Below are 16,138 nucleotides of genomic sequence, written 5' to 3'. Positions count from 1 at the left end.
CTTTTTAAAAAATAAAAACACCTATACTACATAAATATTTTATTTGTGTAAGCACAGCCTTTAAACTTTTCTAAAAGTTTACCTTCTTTCCTAGGTCTTCTTTTCTATATCCTAGAAGTTCAAGGTATTTTCCACGAGAATCCTCCTCAAAGTTTACCTTTAAAAAAAGACATATTCTTGAAACAAAGAATTGCATTTAAAGGCCTAATTTTTAATTAACTGCTCAAATTCCAAGCAGAATTATTAAAATTACCTAAAGTTTACTGTATCAACCAGAAGGTTGTTTGTAAGAGAATCCAAAGATGTTTTTTTAAAGAAGTTATTTTTTAAAATAGTAAGCCTACTAGTAATTAATTACCCAGGTTGAATAAAACTTACTTTTAAACTAACTTTTGTAAAAACAAAGTCATGTCCAAAGGTTACATGAATGCAAAACTCACATTATGTGAAACATGGGATGTCCTAAAACTCTTTCTTAAAACTAATACTCACAAAATATAAAAATAAATTTAACCTTATTGCATTCAAGATTTCTTTTCTTTGGAAAACTGAGAATTGAGAAATAGATATTCCCGTGGAGACAAAATGACAAACCGGAAAATTCTATTTATTATTCTACTGTCGTAAACGCAACTCAGTAAAAGGAATGAGAAACGCCTCCAACCTCTCTCCCCTATACCTATTTCCTCTTTCCCCATTTTCCTTAATTGGACCTACTACAAAAATTAAATATTCTGTGTTTTTATTATACTAAGCTCTATGTTCTAATTTTAAAATAGGTCTGCTGAATGTTATGTCTCTCTCACTTAAAAATAGCTATTATATTATTTTTTACTTATTAAAAAAGTATTGCATATTAGGCTTTTCAAAGCAGAGAAGGAAGAACTCTTGACATAAAGTGTCAGGTCATGTACTCTCCATATGGTTTAATTTCATCAGGAGATCCCCAAATCACATTCTCTCGATTGTTTCTTCAACAGGAAGACGGATTTAGAATATGATGGAAATAGCTGAATTTGCAGATAATGAAATGAAATTGCTTAACAACAACTTCACCTTCAAAAAGGACCACACATTTTTTTCAAACTCAGTCTGAGACGCATCAATCTTCTTCTGACAATAACTGACAAATCCTTGTGACTGCACGACCTGCTGAAGTTGGTCTGACCGGCTAAGAAACTCTTCTTCTGTTACGACCTGACTGATGCAGACGTGGTGTTGCTGCAGCTGCTGCTCAGCTCCCTGCTGAGGCTGTGTTCTGACATTCACAAAGGTAACCAGTTTGCCTCCAAACTAGAACAGAACAAGTAAACAAAATCAGTTCCAACGACAAGGATGTGGCCCTCAAACGTACTGACTGTAAACCGGCTAAAGGAAAAGAACTCTGGCCTAAATACATCTCACTCTGGATGCAATTTGGTGATACACTCCCCTACTCCACAATCTGACCCCAGCCTTCAATTATTATTCCTCTTCACACCACCCACCTTCTACATAAAAGGCCCCAGTTGCTGTGCCCCACAATTTCTCACCTACTTGCTTTTACTAACTCCCACATACTAAATGCTACTCCTCTTCAAAGCCTGGGCAAATGTCACCTCTGCCATCCCAGATGCCCTCAGTATATTATATATCTCTCTCTCTTTTGATTCAACTATTAGCTGTACGTATTTGCCTCCCTTTCTACTCTAGGCTCTAAGCTTTAAAAGGTGGTGGATTATGCCGCTACAAAATATGCCATTTGACGTAAGGATTATTTTGAGTTGAAGAATACTGAAAAACAACAGGAGCAAGAAAGGCACCCTGACCTCCTCTTTTCTTTCTGAAAGCAGGAGTTGAAACTCACATGTTGAGAGCTGCTCTCCCTACACCAGGAGGAAAGATACATTCTTATCACCAGATATGGGAGTCCAGGATGGGAGAACTCTATACAAACAGACCTTGTTAAATAAAAATTATCTCCATCAGTCTCTACATATTTTAGTTACTGTTCCACAACTGCCGTTCTTTGTTCAACCTAGCATATAAGCACTTAGGTTTTGCCACTCATTGGGATCTTCATTTCTCTATGGGGGGGCTCCCATGTACACGTTTGCTGTCATTCTCCTATTAAGCAGGCTCAGAACTCTTCCTTTGGCCTCTCAAATTCATTCCTCAGGTCTAGGTATTGATCTCTTCTGAAATCTCTTGGATTTATTTCTTCCTTTTACATTGCTATTTTTCTGCCTAATTCTTTTTGCACTGAACTGCTGTATGACTGCACATCTACTCTTGTCTTTTCCCCTTCCAAACCATACTACATACTTTCATCTTCCTAAATAATAGACCTTCGATTACGTCACTTTTGGATTTAATTAATCTCTCATCCCTCTTGTCTGGTCTTCTCCACTATCTGCTTTCCTGCCTTTGAATCTTTGCTTTTATCACTTTCCACTTTACTTACTGAATCCTAACCATCCATCTAGTTAGTTCCTTCCTTCCCTAAGTAATTAAAACATTTATTATTATAAAATTATGTATGGACAAGGTTTAAAAGAAAAATCAAACTGTACAGAAAAGCCTCCCCGCCCCCCAATATAAGCTACTTGAGGACAGAGACTCTATCTAGTTCACAGGTATGTTTCCAGTGCCTAAAGTGGTACCTGACAAACAGAGGATGTTCACTATATATTTATCTTTGGAATGAAAAGTGCATGTCCACTCACTAATACTGAAGTATTATAAAGACAACAAATAACACTCCTTTCTTCCCCACATGAGTCTGGAACCAAGTACAAGAGATGGAGAATCAAAACATCAGCTTTAGTGCTGTCATAAGTGCTGCTAGGTTGGAGGCTATAGTTTAGATGTGCAACCATAGTGGACCTTGTAACAAATTAGAATGTAGACCCTCTCAAAAAGAAAAGAAGGAATGAAGGAAGGAGAGATAGAGAAGGAAGACAAGTTTAATAAAGTGGGGTAGGGAGAATGGTGCAAAGGTTGCACAACAAGGTGAATGTACTCAATACTGCTGAACTGTAAGTTTTAAAATGGTTAAAATTGTAAATTTTGTTATGTATATTTTATTACAATTTAAAAGAAAAAAGAAAAAAAGGGAGTAAGTTTCACTTTTCCCAAGAAACCTTTTTGAGTGATGAAAACTCACAAACATATCTCAAACTCAGCCCTCTTCCATCTGAGTGATCCTATAGTAACACTTTACTGTAAGTCCTTTGTGTTTATGGACCATAAAAGCAAATCCACCTACTGAAAAGGAAGCCCCAACAGGTCTTCGGACCCACTTGGGTGGCTTCTTCAGAGGCAACACTATACGATGCTGAGCAGTCTGCTGAGGAATTTGTAACGGGGGAAGGGGCTGTCCTGTGCCAAACGGATCAAGATTCCCAAAAGATGATGAAAGCTAAAAAATAAAATAAAGTGAGATTTTTTTAAACTTATGCAAGACTATATTACATGTTTTCAAGTCATATCCAAGAAATTTTTTATCACAATTATCCAATTAATCGGTATCATTGATCAGTATAGTTATTTTCAAAATAATTACACAGTAAGATGATTTTTTTCAGGTGTTGTAATAAAAAACCTTAACACTTCTTATTACCTTGTCAACTTGTTTCTGCCTTAAACCGTCTATACTCCCTCCCATGATAGAATAAACACTAATACGCCCATCGAAGGAAGCAGCTGATAAGACAGCAGGATTTCTGGGACACCACTGAATATCAAAGCACCACTGTGTGTTGGTGGGAAGTTCATATAACACCTAGACCGCAAAAAAAAAAAAAAAGTATAGCCACTTTATAGCCAAAACACCTGAATTAATATGATCAACAAGTACAACTTTATTAAACATTTACTTTTAGAAAGTATCCAGCCAGGAAAAACAACAATTGTAAAAATTTCTTGAAAGTACAAGAAAAGTTCCTTATGATAAAAAAAAAAAAAACAATGCTGCTCAAAATTTTGACCAGATTTGGAATAAGTACACCTTAAAAAATGAGGTTTTCCTGTTTTTATTGAAATGGTAGTAGAGGATGCACCCGAAAGACCAGAATACTCTATTAGAGTCAACTTGCTGAACTCTAAAAGATCAATGGGGTCCTAGCCAACCGACTTTGCCTGCCAAGATCCAAAGAACCACGTTTAGATTATTTGAAGATCAAATTTCAAAAAAAATTCTTGACAAGGAAGAATTCACCGAGAAGTTTGGCTTCTTGTCAAGGGAGAGAACATGTACACATCATTCTTATTACTGCAGAATCAAAAGAGAATTTGGCATTATCAGTTTTCTTTAAAAGGAAAAGAATATAGATAAACTATTAAAAATGGCTGATATAAATAATGTAATAATTGTTTACTAACTTTACAATGTAATAATGTAATACTTGTTGCTAACTCAGTGTGATGGTAACTGATGCTCTTAGGAGCACAGGTTTTATGGCTTTAAGAAATAAATCAAATTTGCTTAACTTTGGCTTCCTTGACATTTAAAATAATGTTTTATTTTATAAGAAAACAAAATTAAGTGAAAAGGCATTTAGCCTGCTCCTCTTTGATGCTTAAACTGACTTATAAGACTATTAGCTTCCTGATATCTGAATCACTTGTCTATTCCTAATTTCCATTTGAATAAGAATCTACTACAATTTTTAGTTGCAGCATGCACTAAAAGTTTATTCCTTCAAAGTCCAAGCACACACAACAAAGCATATGCAAAAAATCATTTTATCAAATTACATAGTTGAAAAAGAACAGTAATTTCCATGAATTTTGAACTCACTTGGGAAAGCACAGTGTAAAATGAAACACTTTTATTATTTGGTCTACAAATCTTATGAAGCAAAAATTATTATTTTTTCTCCTGTCTCCTCTAACATTAATGTTTCTATATTCTTACAGACATCACTGCATCTGAAAACTTTAAACCACAAATCAAATAACAAAAGTGCTTGCTTTAATTTTAATGTTACAGATTAAAACCTATCGAAGAGGGCTTCCCTGGTGGCGCAGTGGTTAAGAATCCGCCTGCCAATGCAGGAGACACGGGTTCCAGCCCTGGTCCGGGAAGATCCCACATAGTGCGGAGCAACTAAGCCCGTGCGCCACAACTACTGAGCCTGCGGTCTAGAGCCCGTGAGCCACAACTACTGAGCCCACGCGCCTAGAGCCCGTGCTCTGCAACAAGAGAAGCCACAGCAATGAGAAGCCCGCACACCGCATCGAAGAGTAGCCCTGCTCGCCACAACTAGAGAAAAACCTGCGTGCAGCAACAAAGACCCAATGCAGCCAAAAATAAATAAATACATAAATTAATTAATTAAAAACAACAAAAACCCATCGAAGATACTTATTTTTACTAGCATACCATCAGGGCAACCAGGAAGGCACTTGCAATAAAAGTTTAAAAGCTGTAATTAGAAGTCTCTTGCCCACTAGCGAAAGAGAGGGAAACCATTCAACTACTAAGAAGAAGAAAAATAATAGGTAAAAGAGATTTTTAGCCCACAACCCAAAGCAAATGAAATTATATTTATATAATATTTATATTTAATAAGGTAAAATTCCCCATCTAAGTTTCCATGGGTAGAACATATGAGAAATATTTTATTATAAAGTATTATATTCTTGCTGTACAGTTCAGAAGAGAGATTAAAAACCTACGTCCACTGATTTCCAAAAATCAAGGAGGATCTTCAGGAAAGGTAAAGCAAGAAAAAGACCCAAACCTTGAACACTCCTACTTTGAGGACACTTATATCCAGAAAACACATTAAATAAATCAAACCAAGTATTTCTGAGTCTAGTTAAACACCTTTGATTGGAAATGGCCGGTGGGGGGTGATTACTAGGTTCAAAGACACTATTTCAATAATTGATATTCCCAGATGAAACAGCTGAGCTTAGATAATGCTCATAATAAAATCTCTGCTAGAGTTACATTTCACATACACCTCCGTCTACTTTCATGTTCTTAATTTTAATCATGTACTAAAGAATTCATATGGAAATTTTCTTATTCAACCAGAGATAAAATATTATAATAGCAGTAAGTGAGAGAAACATTTCCTCCCCATACCTCTCCTGTGTTTGGGTTGGAACAGAGAATCTTAGCATCTTTTCCACAGCTCAGCAACAATTCAGGATCTGCCATGCTCCAAGCAATTGCCAAAATCCCCCTATAAGAAACACAAAGAGATGAAGAAATTTTTAATCTTGAGAAAACCAAATTATTTCTCTCTAGGTTTTGGAGACACACACTGCTAAGAGAAGTATAATTTCATATAATCTTTCTGGAAAGCAACTTAGCAATGTGTATGCTCTTTGATCATTACAAAGATACTCAATACAGTATGCAGTGTATGACACCAAAAATTGAAAACAAATGCGCAACAACATGGACAGCGTAATAATAAATTGCAGATCATCTTTTGAGGAGAAATATGTAGTTAAAAATTATGCTGTAGAAATCTGTTTCTTATTATTATACACTGTTCACCAATGAAAAAAGGTTAACTCTGTACATAAGTTTGTATAAAACATATAATTACATTAAATACTTGCATAAATGGGGTTATGTATATATAAGGATATGTACAATAAAAGTTTTACCTATGGATGGGTAGGAAATCTATTTCATGTTTTCTACTCTTTGCTTACTAACTTTCTACTTTCCATTACTGGAGTAGTTCTCCTATTACATGAGTTTTTTTAAACTAAAAGGAAACATTTTAAATTTGTCTCACAAAGAAATATTATAGATCTAAATACTAAAGATTTGATTTTATAATTATTTTTGTGTTTTAATATCCTTTGGATTTTTTATACTAAGTATAAACAAAGTAGTATTTTCAGTAGATATTTTGAAAATTCAGATTAGCATCCCCTGTAAAAATAAAAAACCTCTCTATCCCACCATCCAGAAAAAAGTGCTATATAATAGTTTGTTTTTTCTACATTCATGCCTCTGCTGTTTAGAGATGAAAGAAGGAAAGTTAACATTACCAGACCATGAAGAAAAATACTAGACCAGAGCCTCCCATCAAGCCTCTTAGATAGCCTCAACCACCAGAGGGCAGACAGCAGAAGCAAGAAAAACTACAATCCTGCAGCCTGTGGACCAAAAACCACAGTTACAGAAAGATAGACAAGATGAAAAGGCAGAGGGCTATGTACCAGATGAAGGAACAAGAAAAAACCCCAGAAAAACAACTAATGAAGTGGAGATAGGCAACCTTCCAGAAAAAGAATTCAGAATAATGATAGTGAAGATGATCCAGGACGGTGGAATAAGAATGGAGGCAAAGATTGAGAAGATGCAAGAAATGATTAACAAAGACCTAGAAGAATTAAAGAACAAACAAACAGAGATGACCAATACAATAACTGAAATGAAAACTACACTAGAAGGAATCAATAGCAGAATAACTGAGGCAGAAGAACGGATAAGCGACCTGGAAGACAGAATGGTGGAATTCACTGCTGCGGAACAGACTAAAGAAAAAAGAATGAAAAGAAATGAAGACAGCCTAAGAGACCTCTGGGACAACATTAAACGCAACAACATTCGCATTATAGGGGTCCCAGAAGGTGAAGAGAGAGAGAAAGGACCAGAGAAAATATTTGAAGAGATTATAGTTGAAAACTTCCCTAACATGGGAAAGGAAATAGCCACCCAAGTCCAGGAAGCGCAGAGAGTCCCATACAGGATAAACCCAAGGAGAAACACGCCGAGACACATAGTAAGCAAAGTGGCAAAAATTAAAGACAAAGAAAAATTATTGAAAGCAGCAAGGGAAAAACGACAAATAACATACAAGGGAACTCCCATAAGGTTAACAGCTGATTTCTCAGCAGAAACTCTGCAAGCCAGAAGGGAGTGGCATGATATACTTAAAGTGATGAAAGGGAAGAACCTACAACCAAGATTACTCTACCCGGCAAGGATCTCATTTAGATTTGATGGAGAAATCAAAAGCTTTACAGAGAAGCAAAAGCTAAGAGAATTCAGCACCACCAAACCAGCTCTACAACAAATGCTAAAGGAACTTCTCTAAGTGGGAAACACAAGAGAAGAAAACGACCTACAAAAACAAACCCAAAACAATTAAGAAAATGGTCATAGGAACATACATATCGATAATTACCTTAAACGTGAATGGATTAAATGCCCCAACCAAAAGACACAGACTGGCTGAATGGATACAAAAACAAGACCCATATATATGCTGTCTACAAGAGACCCACTTTAGACCTAGGGACACATACAGACTGAAAGTGAGGGGATGGAAAAAGATATTCCATGCAAATGGAAATCAAAAGAAAGCTGGAGTAGCTATACTCATATCAGATAAAATAGACTTTAAAATAAAGAATGTTACAAGAGACAAGGAAGGACACTACATAATGATCAAGGGATCAATCCAAGAAGAAGATATAAAAATTATAAATATATATGCACCCAACATAGGAGCACCTCAATACATAAGGCAACTGCTAACAGCTATAAAAGAGGAAATTGACAGTAACACAATCATAGTGGGGGACTTTAACACCTCACTTACACCAATGGACAGATCATCCAAAATGAAAATAAATAAGGAAACAGAAGCTTTAAATGACACAATAGACCAGATAGATTTAATTGATATACATAGGACATTCCATCCAAAAACAGCAGATTACACGTTCTTCTCAAGTGCGCACGGAACATTCTCCAGGATAGATCACATCTTGGGTCACAAATCAAGCCTCAGTAAATTTAAGAAAATTGAAATCATATCAAGCATCTTTTCTGACCACAACGCTATGAGATTAGAAATGAATTACAGGGAAAAAAACGTAAAAAAGACAAACACATGGAGGCTTAACAATACGTTACTAAATAACCAAGAGATCACTGAAGAAATCAAAGAGGAAATAAAAAAATACCTAGAGACAAATGACAATGAAAACACGACGACCCAAAACCTATGGGATGCAGCGAAAGCGGTTCTAAGAGGGAAGTTTATAGCTATACAAGCCTACCTCAAGAAACAAGAAAAATCTCAAGTAAACAATCTAACCTTACACCTAAAGAAACTAGAGAAAGAAGAACAAACAAAACCCAAAGTTAGCAGAAGGAAAGAAATCATAAAGATCAGAGCAGAAATAAATGAAATAGAAACAAAGAAAACAATAGCAAAGATCAATAAAACTAAAGGTTGGTTCTTTGAGAAGATAAACAAAATTGATAAGCCATTAGCCAGACTCATCAAGAAAAAGAGGGAGAGGACTCAAATCAATAAAATCAGAAATGAAAAAGGAGAAGTTACAACAGACACCGCAGAAATACAAAGCATCCTAAGAGACTACTACAAGCAACTTTATGCCAATAAAATGGACAACCTGGAAGAAATGGACAAATTTTTAGAAAGGTATAACCTTCCAAGACTGAACCAGGAAGAAACAGAAAATATGAACAGACCAATCACAAGTAATGAAATTGAAACTGTGATTAAAAATCTTCCAACAAACAAAAGTCCAGGACCAGATGGCTTCACAGGTGAATTCTATCAAACATTTAGAGAAGAGCTAACACCTATCCTTCTCAAACTCTTCCAAAAAATTGCAGAGGAAGGAACACTCCCAAACTCATTCTATGAGGCCACCATCACGCTGATACCAAAACCAGACAAAGATACTACAAAAAAAGAAAATTACAGACCAATATCACTGATGAATATAGATGCAAAAATCCTCAACAAAATACTAGCAAACAGAATCCAACAACACATTAAAAGAATCATACACCACGATCAAGTGGGATTTATCCCAGGGATGCAAGGATTCTTCAATTAAAAAAAAAAAAAATACTAGAAACTACAATTTACATACCGGATACTAGAAAAGGGTAGAAATACAGCTAGTAGATAACAGGGACTAGAAAAACACTAGAAACTAGAATTACGTTTGTGTATTTCTTAAAACAAAAACATACAAATTAATAATCTTAAATTCTCCTGAAAACATTACAGTAATTCTAAGATACAGTTTGTTTTTCAATTTCTAAAATACAGATAAACTTTATCATCAAAGTATATATTGTTTTTCTTTTCCCCAAAAGTTGTTTTTAATTTGATGATATTTCTTACAATCTAAGTCCTCTCAGAATCAGGAAAATATGCTATAGGAAAAGGACCCAAATTATTTAAGAATGCCTTTTGTTTCCAACATTTTATTTTTTAAGCATTAAAATCTTTGTAAAAATTATAAGGATAGTGTGATATACACCCTTATACTCCTCACCTAGATTCACTGATTTGGCCACATTTACTTTATGTCTTTCTCTTTCTCTCTCTACGTATATATATTGACCATTTGAGAGTTAAATGCAGCTATTATGACATGTCACTTCTACACTTATCTCCGGGGATAAGAACATTCTCCTATATAATCACAATACAATTACATACTGAAAATATTTATCATTTATGTGCAATTTTCAACTTTGCCCAATTGTAGCAATAATGAACTTTTATTGTCTCTGCTCTTTAGAATCTAATCATGCATGTCAAAAATTTCAAGGTATGTCAAGAATGCCTTTTAAAGAAATCAATATCATATTTAATATCACATGTTAAGGAACATTTAGGTTCTTACTAAGTATTAAAAAAAATCACTGAATTGTAGAACTTGAGGGGACCTTAAAGATCATATTATAATCATAATATACTCCAACTCTTGCATTTACTAGAGGGAGAAAATTGAGAACTAGTGAGGTTGATTTGCTCCTGGCACCCAGTATGGTATTCTGTCTTGCTAAATTATGACCACTCTTAAAATTGGCAGCAGAATGTAATGTTAAGACCATAGATACTAGGATCAGGAAGTTTGGGTTGGAAGTCAGCACTTGACTAGTTTTGAGACCTAAGCCAAGCTTATCAGTCTTGCCAAGCTTCAATTTCCAATGTGTAAAATGGGATAATAGTATTTACACCATAGGTTTGTTATGAGCCTAAATCAAGCTAACATTTGCGAGTTTGGGATTAACATATACACACTGCTATATTTAAAACAGATACCCAACAAGGACCTACTGTATAGCACAGGGAACTCTGCTCAATACTCTGTAATAAAAGGGCAGGGATTTTTGTCTGTTATATTACTGAATCCTAGCACAGTGCTTGGTACAGAGTACGTGTTCAATAAGCAAGTGTTGAATGAATAAATAAAACCTTACCCAACGTGAGAAAAATATTAAAACGTCTCAGAATCATCCCTTCTTTTACTAAAAAGCTTATTGAAGCATAATATCTAAACAGGATTACATTCTGACCAGACTCTTTTCTCCTTTATAAGAAGCTCAAGGAGAGGTCACAAACCTTAAGACTTCTCAAAGTGTGTAATTCCACTATATGGGGGGGGGGGCGGGGGGGGGGAAGGGATTTAAAGTTTTAGTTTGCATATCCCTAAATAGGAAGGAAGAAAAAAGCCCAAAGTACTTAGAAAGTATTATAACATTAAAAGGGATTTGTTTCTCGTTTAAAAACATTGAACAAATGTGCATAAACTCCCTGGGTACCTGAATATTAATGATAGGAAATGTGCGCAATTACAAACTAAATTTTCTTTTTTTTGGTCATGCCGCGAGGATTGCATGATCTTAGTTCCCCAACCAGGGATGGAACCCATGTCCCCTGCAGTGAAAGCACAGACGCCTAACCACTGGACCAGCAGCGAATTCCCACAAACTAAATTTCATGCTACTAAAACTAACACAAGACAATTCTCATACCTTTTTTAGAGCATCCACACATTTATTAAAATTAAAGGCAGAATGAACCACCTAATTTCTCAAAAATGTTTGCTTTTTAAATTAAGATAAACACTCAGAAATAAAACAAACTTTTCAATTGTTGCTTGACATTTAATGTTATGGAAGACTCTTGATAAGTATAATGAACCAAATAAAGATCAAACTGTATAATGTCATGAGTTGTCCCAAAATGTTGTGATATACTAGAATTTTGATCTATTAACTGTTACTTGAAATAAGTAGTGGAAAATCCACTGACACATTTTCATGTTTTTGTGATATGATTTGGTTACCATTTTTTGGTATAGAAAATCAGATGACTATTGCTTAAAATAAAAATAAACCATTTACATTAACTTTTACAAGACAGAGACAAAGTAGATTCCCTAATTTAAAAAAATTATCTGGGACTTCCCTGGTGGCTCAGTGGTTAAGAATCCACCTGCCAATGCAGGGGACACAGGTACAAGCCCTGCTCCGGGAAGGTTCCACATGCCGCGGAGCAACTAAGCCCGTGCGTCACAACTACTGAGTCTGCGCTCTAGAGCCCGCAAGCCACAACTACTGAGCCCGCGTGCCACAACTACTGAAGCCCGTGCACCTAGAGCCTGTGCTCCACAACAAAAGAAGCCACCGCAATGAGAAGCCCGCGCACCGCAACAAAGAGTAGCCCCTGCTTGCCACAACTAGAAAGGAAGCCCGTGCACAGCAACGAAGACCCAATGCAGCCAAAAATAACTAACTAACTAAATAAGTAAAAAAAAAAAAAAAAAAAAAAATTATCTGATAATTCGAAGTAGTAAGTAAATACATTTTTTAAAATACACAAATCAAGTTTTTTTGGAAGAGCAGCAAGATACCTGGCATGGTTTTCCAGGACACGGAGTGGAGAGGAGGCAAAGCGAAGATCCCACATCTGGATCACTGGTAACCTGTCATCCTCAGAGGCAAGGACCATCTGAGTAGCAACATCAGGATGCCACGCCAACCCAGAGCAATGCATCTGTACATAGTTAAGGCTCACATTTTATCAGTTATACTGTTTTATGAAAAGCCAAAATGAACATGAGGAATATGCCTTTGTTAAAGCAAAGAGTACCAAACATCAGCTCAGGCTTATTAAAAAAAAATTCTTATTTATTTATTCATTATTTTAATCTATTTTTATTTATTTAAAATTTCAGTTTATTAAAAAAACCTATACAACTATTAAATTCTATTAAACACTCATAAACAGTAGCATTAAACATAAAAAGTTTAAATGTTTTCAATTCAGCCAACCCTTTGATACACAAAATCATTCTGGGCCAGAATAATTCTATACCAAGAATGAGTTCTCCTGTCAAAATTGTAACTAGGGGAAAAGTTTTATATAAATTTAAAATTTAATACTTTCAGAAAAATTAAAATAAAGAGATAAGATTTTAATGACAAAAAAATTCACATCTTTCCTCTATTTCATCAGAAAAATCAAGATAAAGTGTCTAAAGCAACAACTACTATTTCAATTTTCACATGGGTAAGTTAACATTATTATTGAGAACCACCTGGAAGTTCAGATCCTATTAAGTATTCCAAAAGATGACTGAAATGCTTATTGTACACTTTATTCCACTGGAACTTGTTTTAAAACTTTTGACTCACTGAAAAATAATACCCTGAAGAAAACATTCTTGTAAATAATGTTTTTTTTGGTTATTGTTGTTGTTTTTAAATTATATATGTATTCTCTGATTTAGGCAAACTCGTTTTTTTAAAATGTCCAACTAAACAATGTAATTAAAAACAAATTAACAAGACAAGGCCTAAACTGTGTCTAAATTACTTTATAGCACATGATGACATAATATTAATGAATCTATAAAGCTGAAAATGTAATGTGTTATACAACAGCATATTCTGTGTTAAGTGGGAGAATATCAGCTCACTTTAGCAGTGCCTAATCAGAAAAGATGAAGCCAGGAGTCTGGGAACTACAGCTTCATAGTCATAAAATCACTAGCAGGGAAAATTTTTACATTCTTGAGAAAGCTAAAGATGAATTAAAAAGTTGCTATAATGCTTTGGAACAGCTAGCAAAGCAAACAACCAGTATATCATAGAATAACCCCCTTGATTAACCAATCTTTTTCTTCATCATTAATATATCCAGTGTGGTTTAGTAGGAATTTTATTATTTTCCCCAAAGGAAAAAACCTCTCATTCCAACATGATCGGTCCATAAAAAGACAGCATTTGACTTTATAGAAATTTGATTTGTTGCCTACTCTGACAAACTATATAGGAATAGCTACAGCAGGAATAAAACATGTTTGTCACAAATCAATCACAAACTTACCCTGTTACTATGATCACTGACTTTGATGATGGGTTCATTTTTTCTAAGATCCCACACAGTGGCCCGGCCACTGGGATTGGCTGATGCCAAAATATGCTGAACTTGTCTGTTCCATGCAATGCAGCTGATATCTTCTGGGGGCTATAAGGAATAAACTACTAAAAGCCATTTCTCAATAATAATCAAATTTAACTACAAAATCTAATTCTTTTTAAAAACTAGATTACTTAAAAATCTGATCTATTCATTCCAAAAATTTATTTTTATATTTTTAAGTTCTCAACATTATGTAATAGAGTTTAAAGCTCAGGTATATGCCAATTCAAGTATTTTACCTTGTTTATCACCAGGCATTTATTAAGCTCCTGTTACAAACCAAGCACTGTTTCTTTACTTTGCAACTGCTCCAAGGTAGATAACAGACCACAAAGTAGATGCTGGTCAATATGACAGACATCTAGGCAGAGCAAAAGTTACAACCTAGACCTAGAAAACTATCTTTAATAAATGGTAGGTCACACACTATCATTATGCTACCTTTCAGATTGCCAAAATGTTAGGGCCCGTTATAATGGCCACTTAAATTGAGTAGTCCATACCAGGGGTCCCCAACCCCCGGACCGGTACCGGTCCATGGCCTGTTAGGAACCAGGCCGCATAGCAGGAGGTGAGTGGCGGGTGAATGAGCAAAGCTTCATCTGATCTGTATTTACAGCCGCTCCCCATTGCTCACATTACCGCCTGAGCTCCACCTCCTGTCAGCATTATGGTGAGTTGTGTAATTATTTCATTATATATTACAATGTAATAATAATAGAAATAAAATGCACAATAAATATAAGGCACTTGAATCATCCTGAAACTATCCCCCCACCCCAGTCCGTGGAAAAACTGTCTTCTGTGAAACCAGTCCCTGGTGCCAAAAAGGTTGGGGACCGCTGGTCTATACAACATAAAGAAACTCAAGGAGGCAGGGGGAGGACTGTTCTTTCTCAACTTATTAGAATTACATAAGAAACAGGTTGAGTGTTTTTTTAAAAAATAAGTTTCCTCTCTAGTCTATGATTTTTATTATAAGGTTGGATATTGTTAAAATACCATATTATATAAAATACTATACTATATAAAATATTATATCTAAGAAAATTATTAAAGACTCATCTATTTCATTTACTACCATAAGTCTAGTAGATCAAACAGTGTCTGGCAGATGGTAAGTGCTAAATAAATATTTACTGTTGAAGGACTCACTGATGCTCTAAAGAAACATATTTATTAATACTTTACTATGTTGAAGGAAAATCAGTGACATTTAAAAACTGATTTTAAACAAATATATTTTGTGTGAAAAAAACAAAGTGTAGAAAAACTGATTTTGGTTCTTTCGATTACATTGAAATCAATGTAATACCTGCGTTTTGGCTCCTGGTGTCATTGGAGTCGCAAAATTGTTTAAATCCCAAATGTAGATTTCAGATTCATTAGCACCAGAGGCCACCAGATTAGTCTGTAATAAGAAACAATTAACAACTAAATAGCACTTACAAATAATTAAGAGAACTCAGAATAATCCAATTCAGGGCTGGAAAGACCTATCTATTTTAAGGCATATAATTTTTCTAATTAAAAAAGCAAAATGCATGAATTCCTAAAAACTATGCATAACAATCTGAAATGTATATAGTTTTTTAAAGAAACATTATAAAATTCTATTAAACTAAAAAGACAATACATCTACTGACATTTTAATACAAGACAGTAAAAAGTAAATGTATGGATAAACTCTTAATCATGCAACTGTATGGGGATTACTGCTTGTGGTTTGCATCTCTGGAACGGGACCTGATTGTGGGAGACAAAAATAAGTCACCAATTATTGCTTCAGACAAATAGCCAACTCCTAAAATAATGGCATCTATCTCAGGATACCTCAAAGCCAGCCTCTGGAGCTGGACCAAGATAGGGCTAGTAAAATCTCTTGTCTCAAATCCTCACATATTTATTTA

At 35.0% G+C, this 16,138-nt stretch overlaps 1 protein-coding gene across 23 annotated transcripts in view; it reads right to left on the bottom strand.

The window, feature by feature from the left end:
• Positions 1-16,138, bottom strand: part of SEC31A (SEC31 homolog A, COPII coat complex component) — a 67,533-nt gene that overhangs the window by 36,125 nt on the left and 15,270 nt on the right. For 22 of the 23 annotated variants that reach the window (XM_068542736.1, XM_068542744.1, XM_068542748.1 and 19 more), the window contains exons 5-12: positions 15,544-15,639; positions 14,133-14,273; positions 12,655-12,797; positions 6,077-6,176; positions 3,602-3,763; positions 3,248-3,400; positions 1,057-1,293; positions 83-157 (exon numbers count right to left, since the gene is read on the bottom strand). In XM_068542736.1, the coding sequence (XP_068398837.1) occupies positions 83-157; positions 1,057-1,293; positions 3,248-3,400; positions 3,602-3,763; positions 6,077-6,176; positions 12,655-12,797; positions 14,133-14,273; positions 15,544-15,639 (1,107 nt within the window). The remainder of the gene's footprint in view (positions 1-82; positions 158-1,056; positions 1,294-3,247; positions 3,401-3,601; positions 3,764-6,076; positions 6,177-12,654; positions 12,798-14,132; positions 14,274-15,543; positions 15,640-16,138) is intronic. The other variant, XM_068542750.1, reaches the window with a different exon arrangement.

The sequence above is a fragment of the Eschrichtius robustus genome, chromosome 4 (assembly GCF_028021215.1).
Source record: "Eschrichtius robustus isolate mEscRob2 chromosome 4, mEscRob2.pri, whole genome shotgun sequence".
NCBI classification, from domain to species: Eukaryota; Metazoa; Chordata; class Mammalia; order Artiodactyla; family Eschrichtiidae; genus Eschrichtius; species Eschrichtius robustus.
This window is presented reverse-complemented; position numbering and strand designations above follow the sequence as displayed.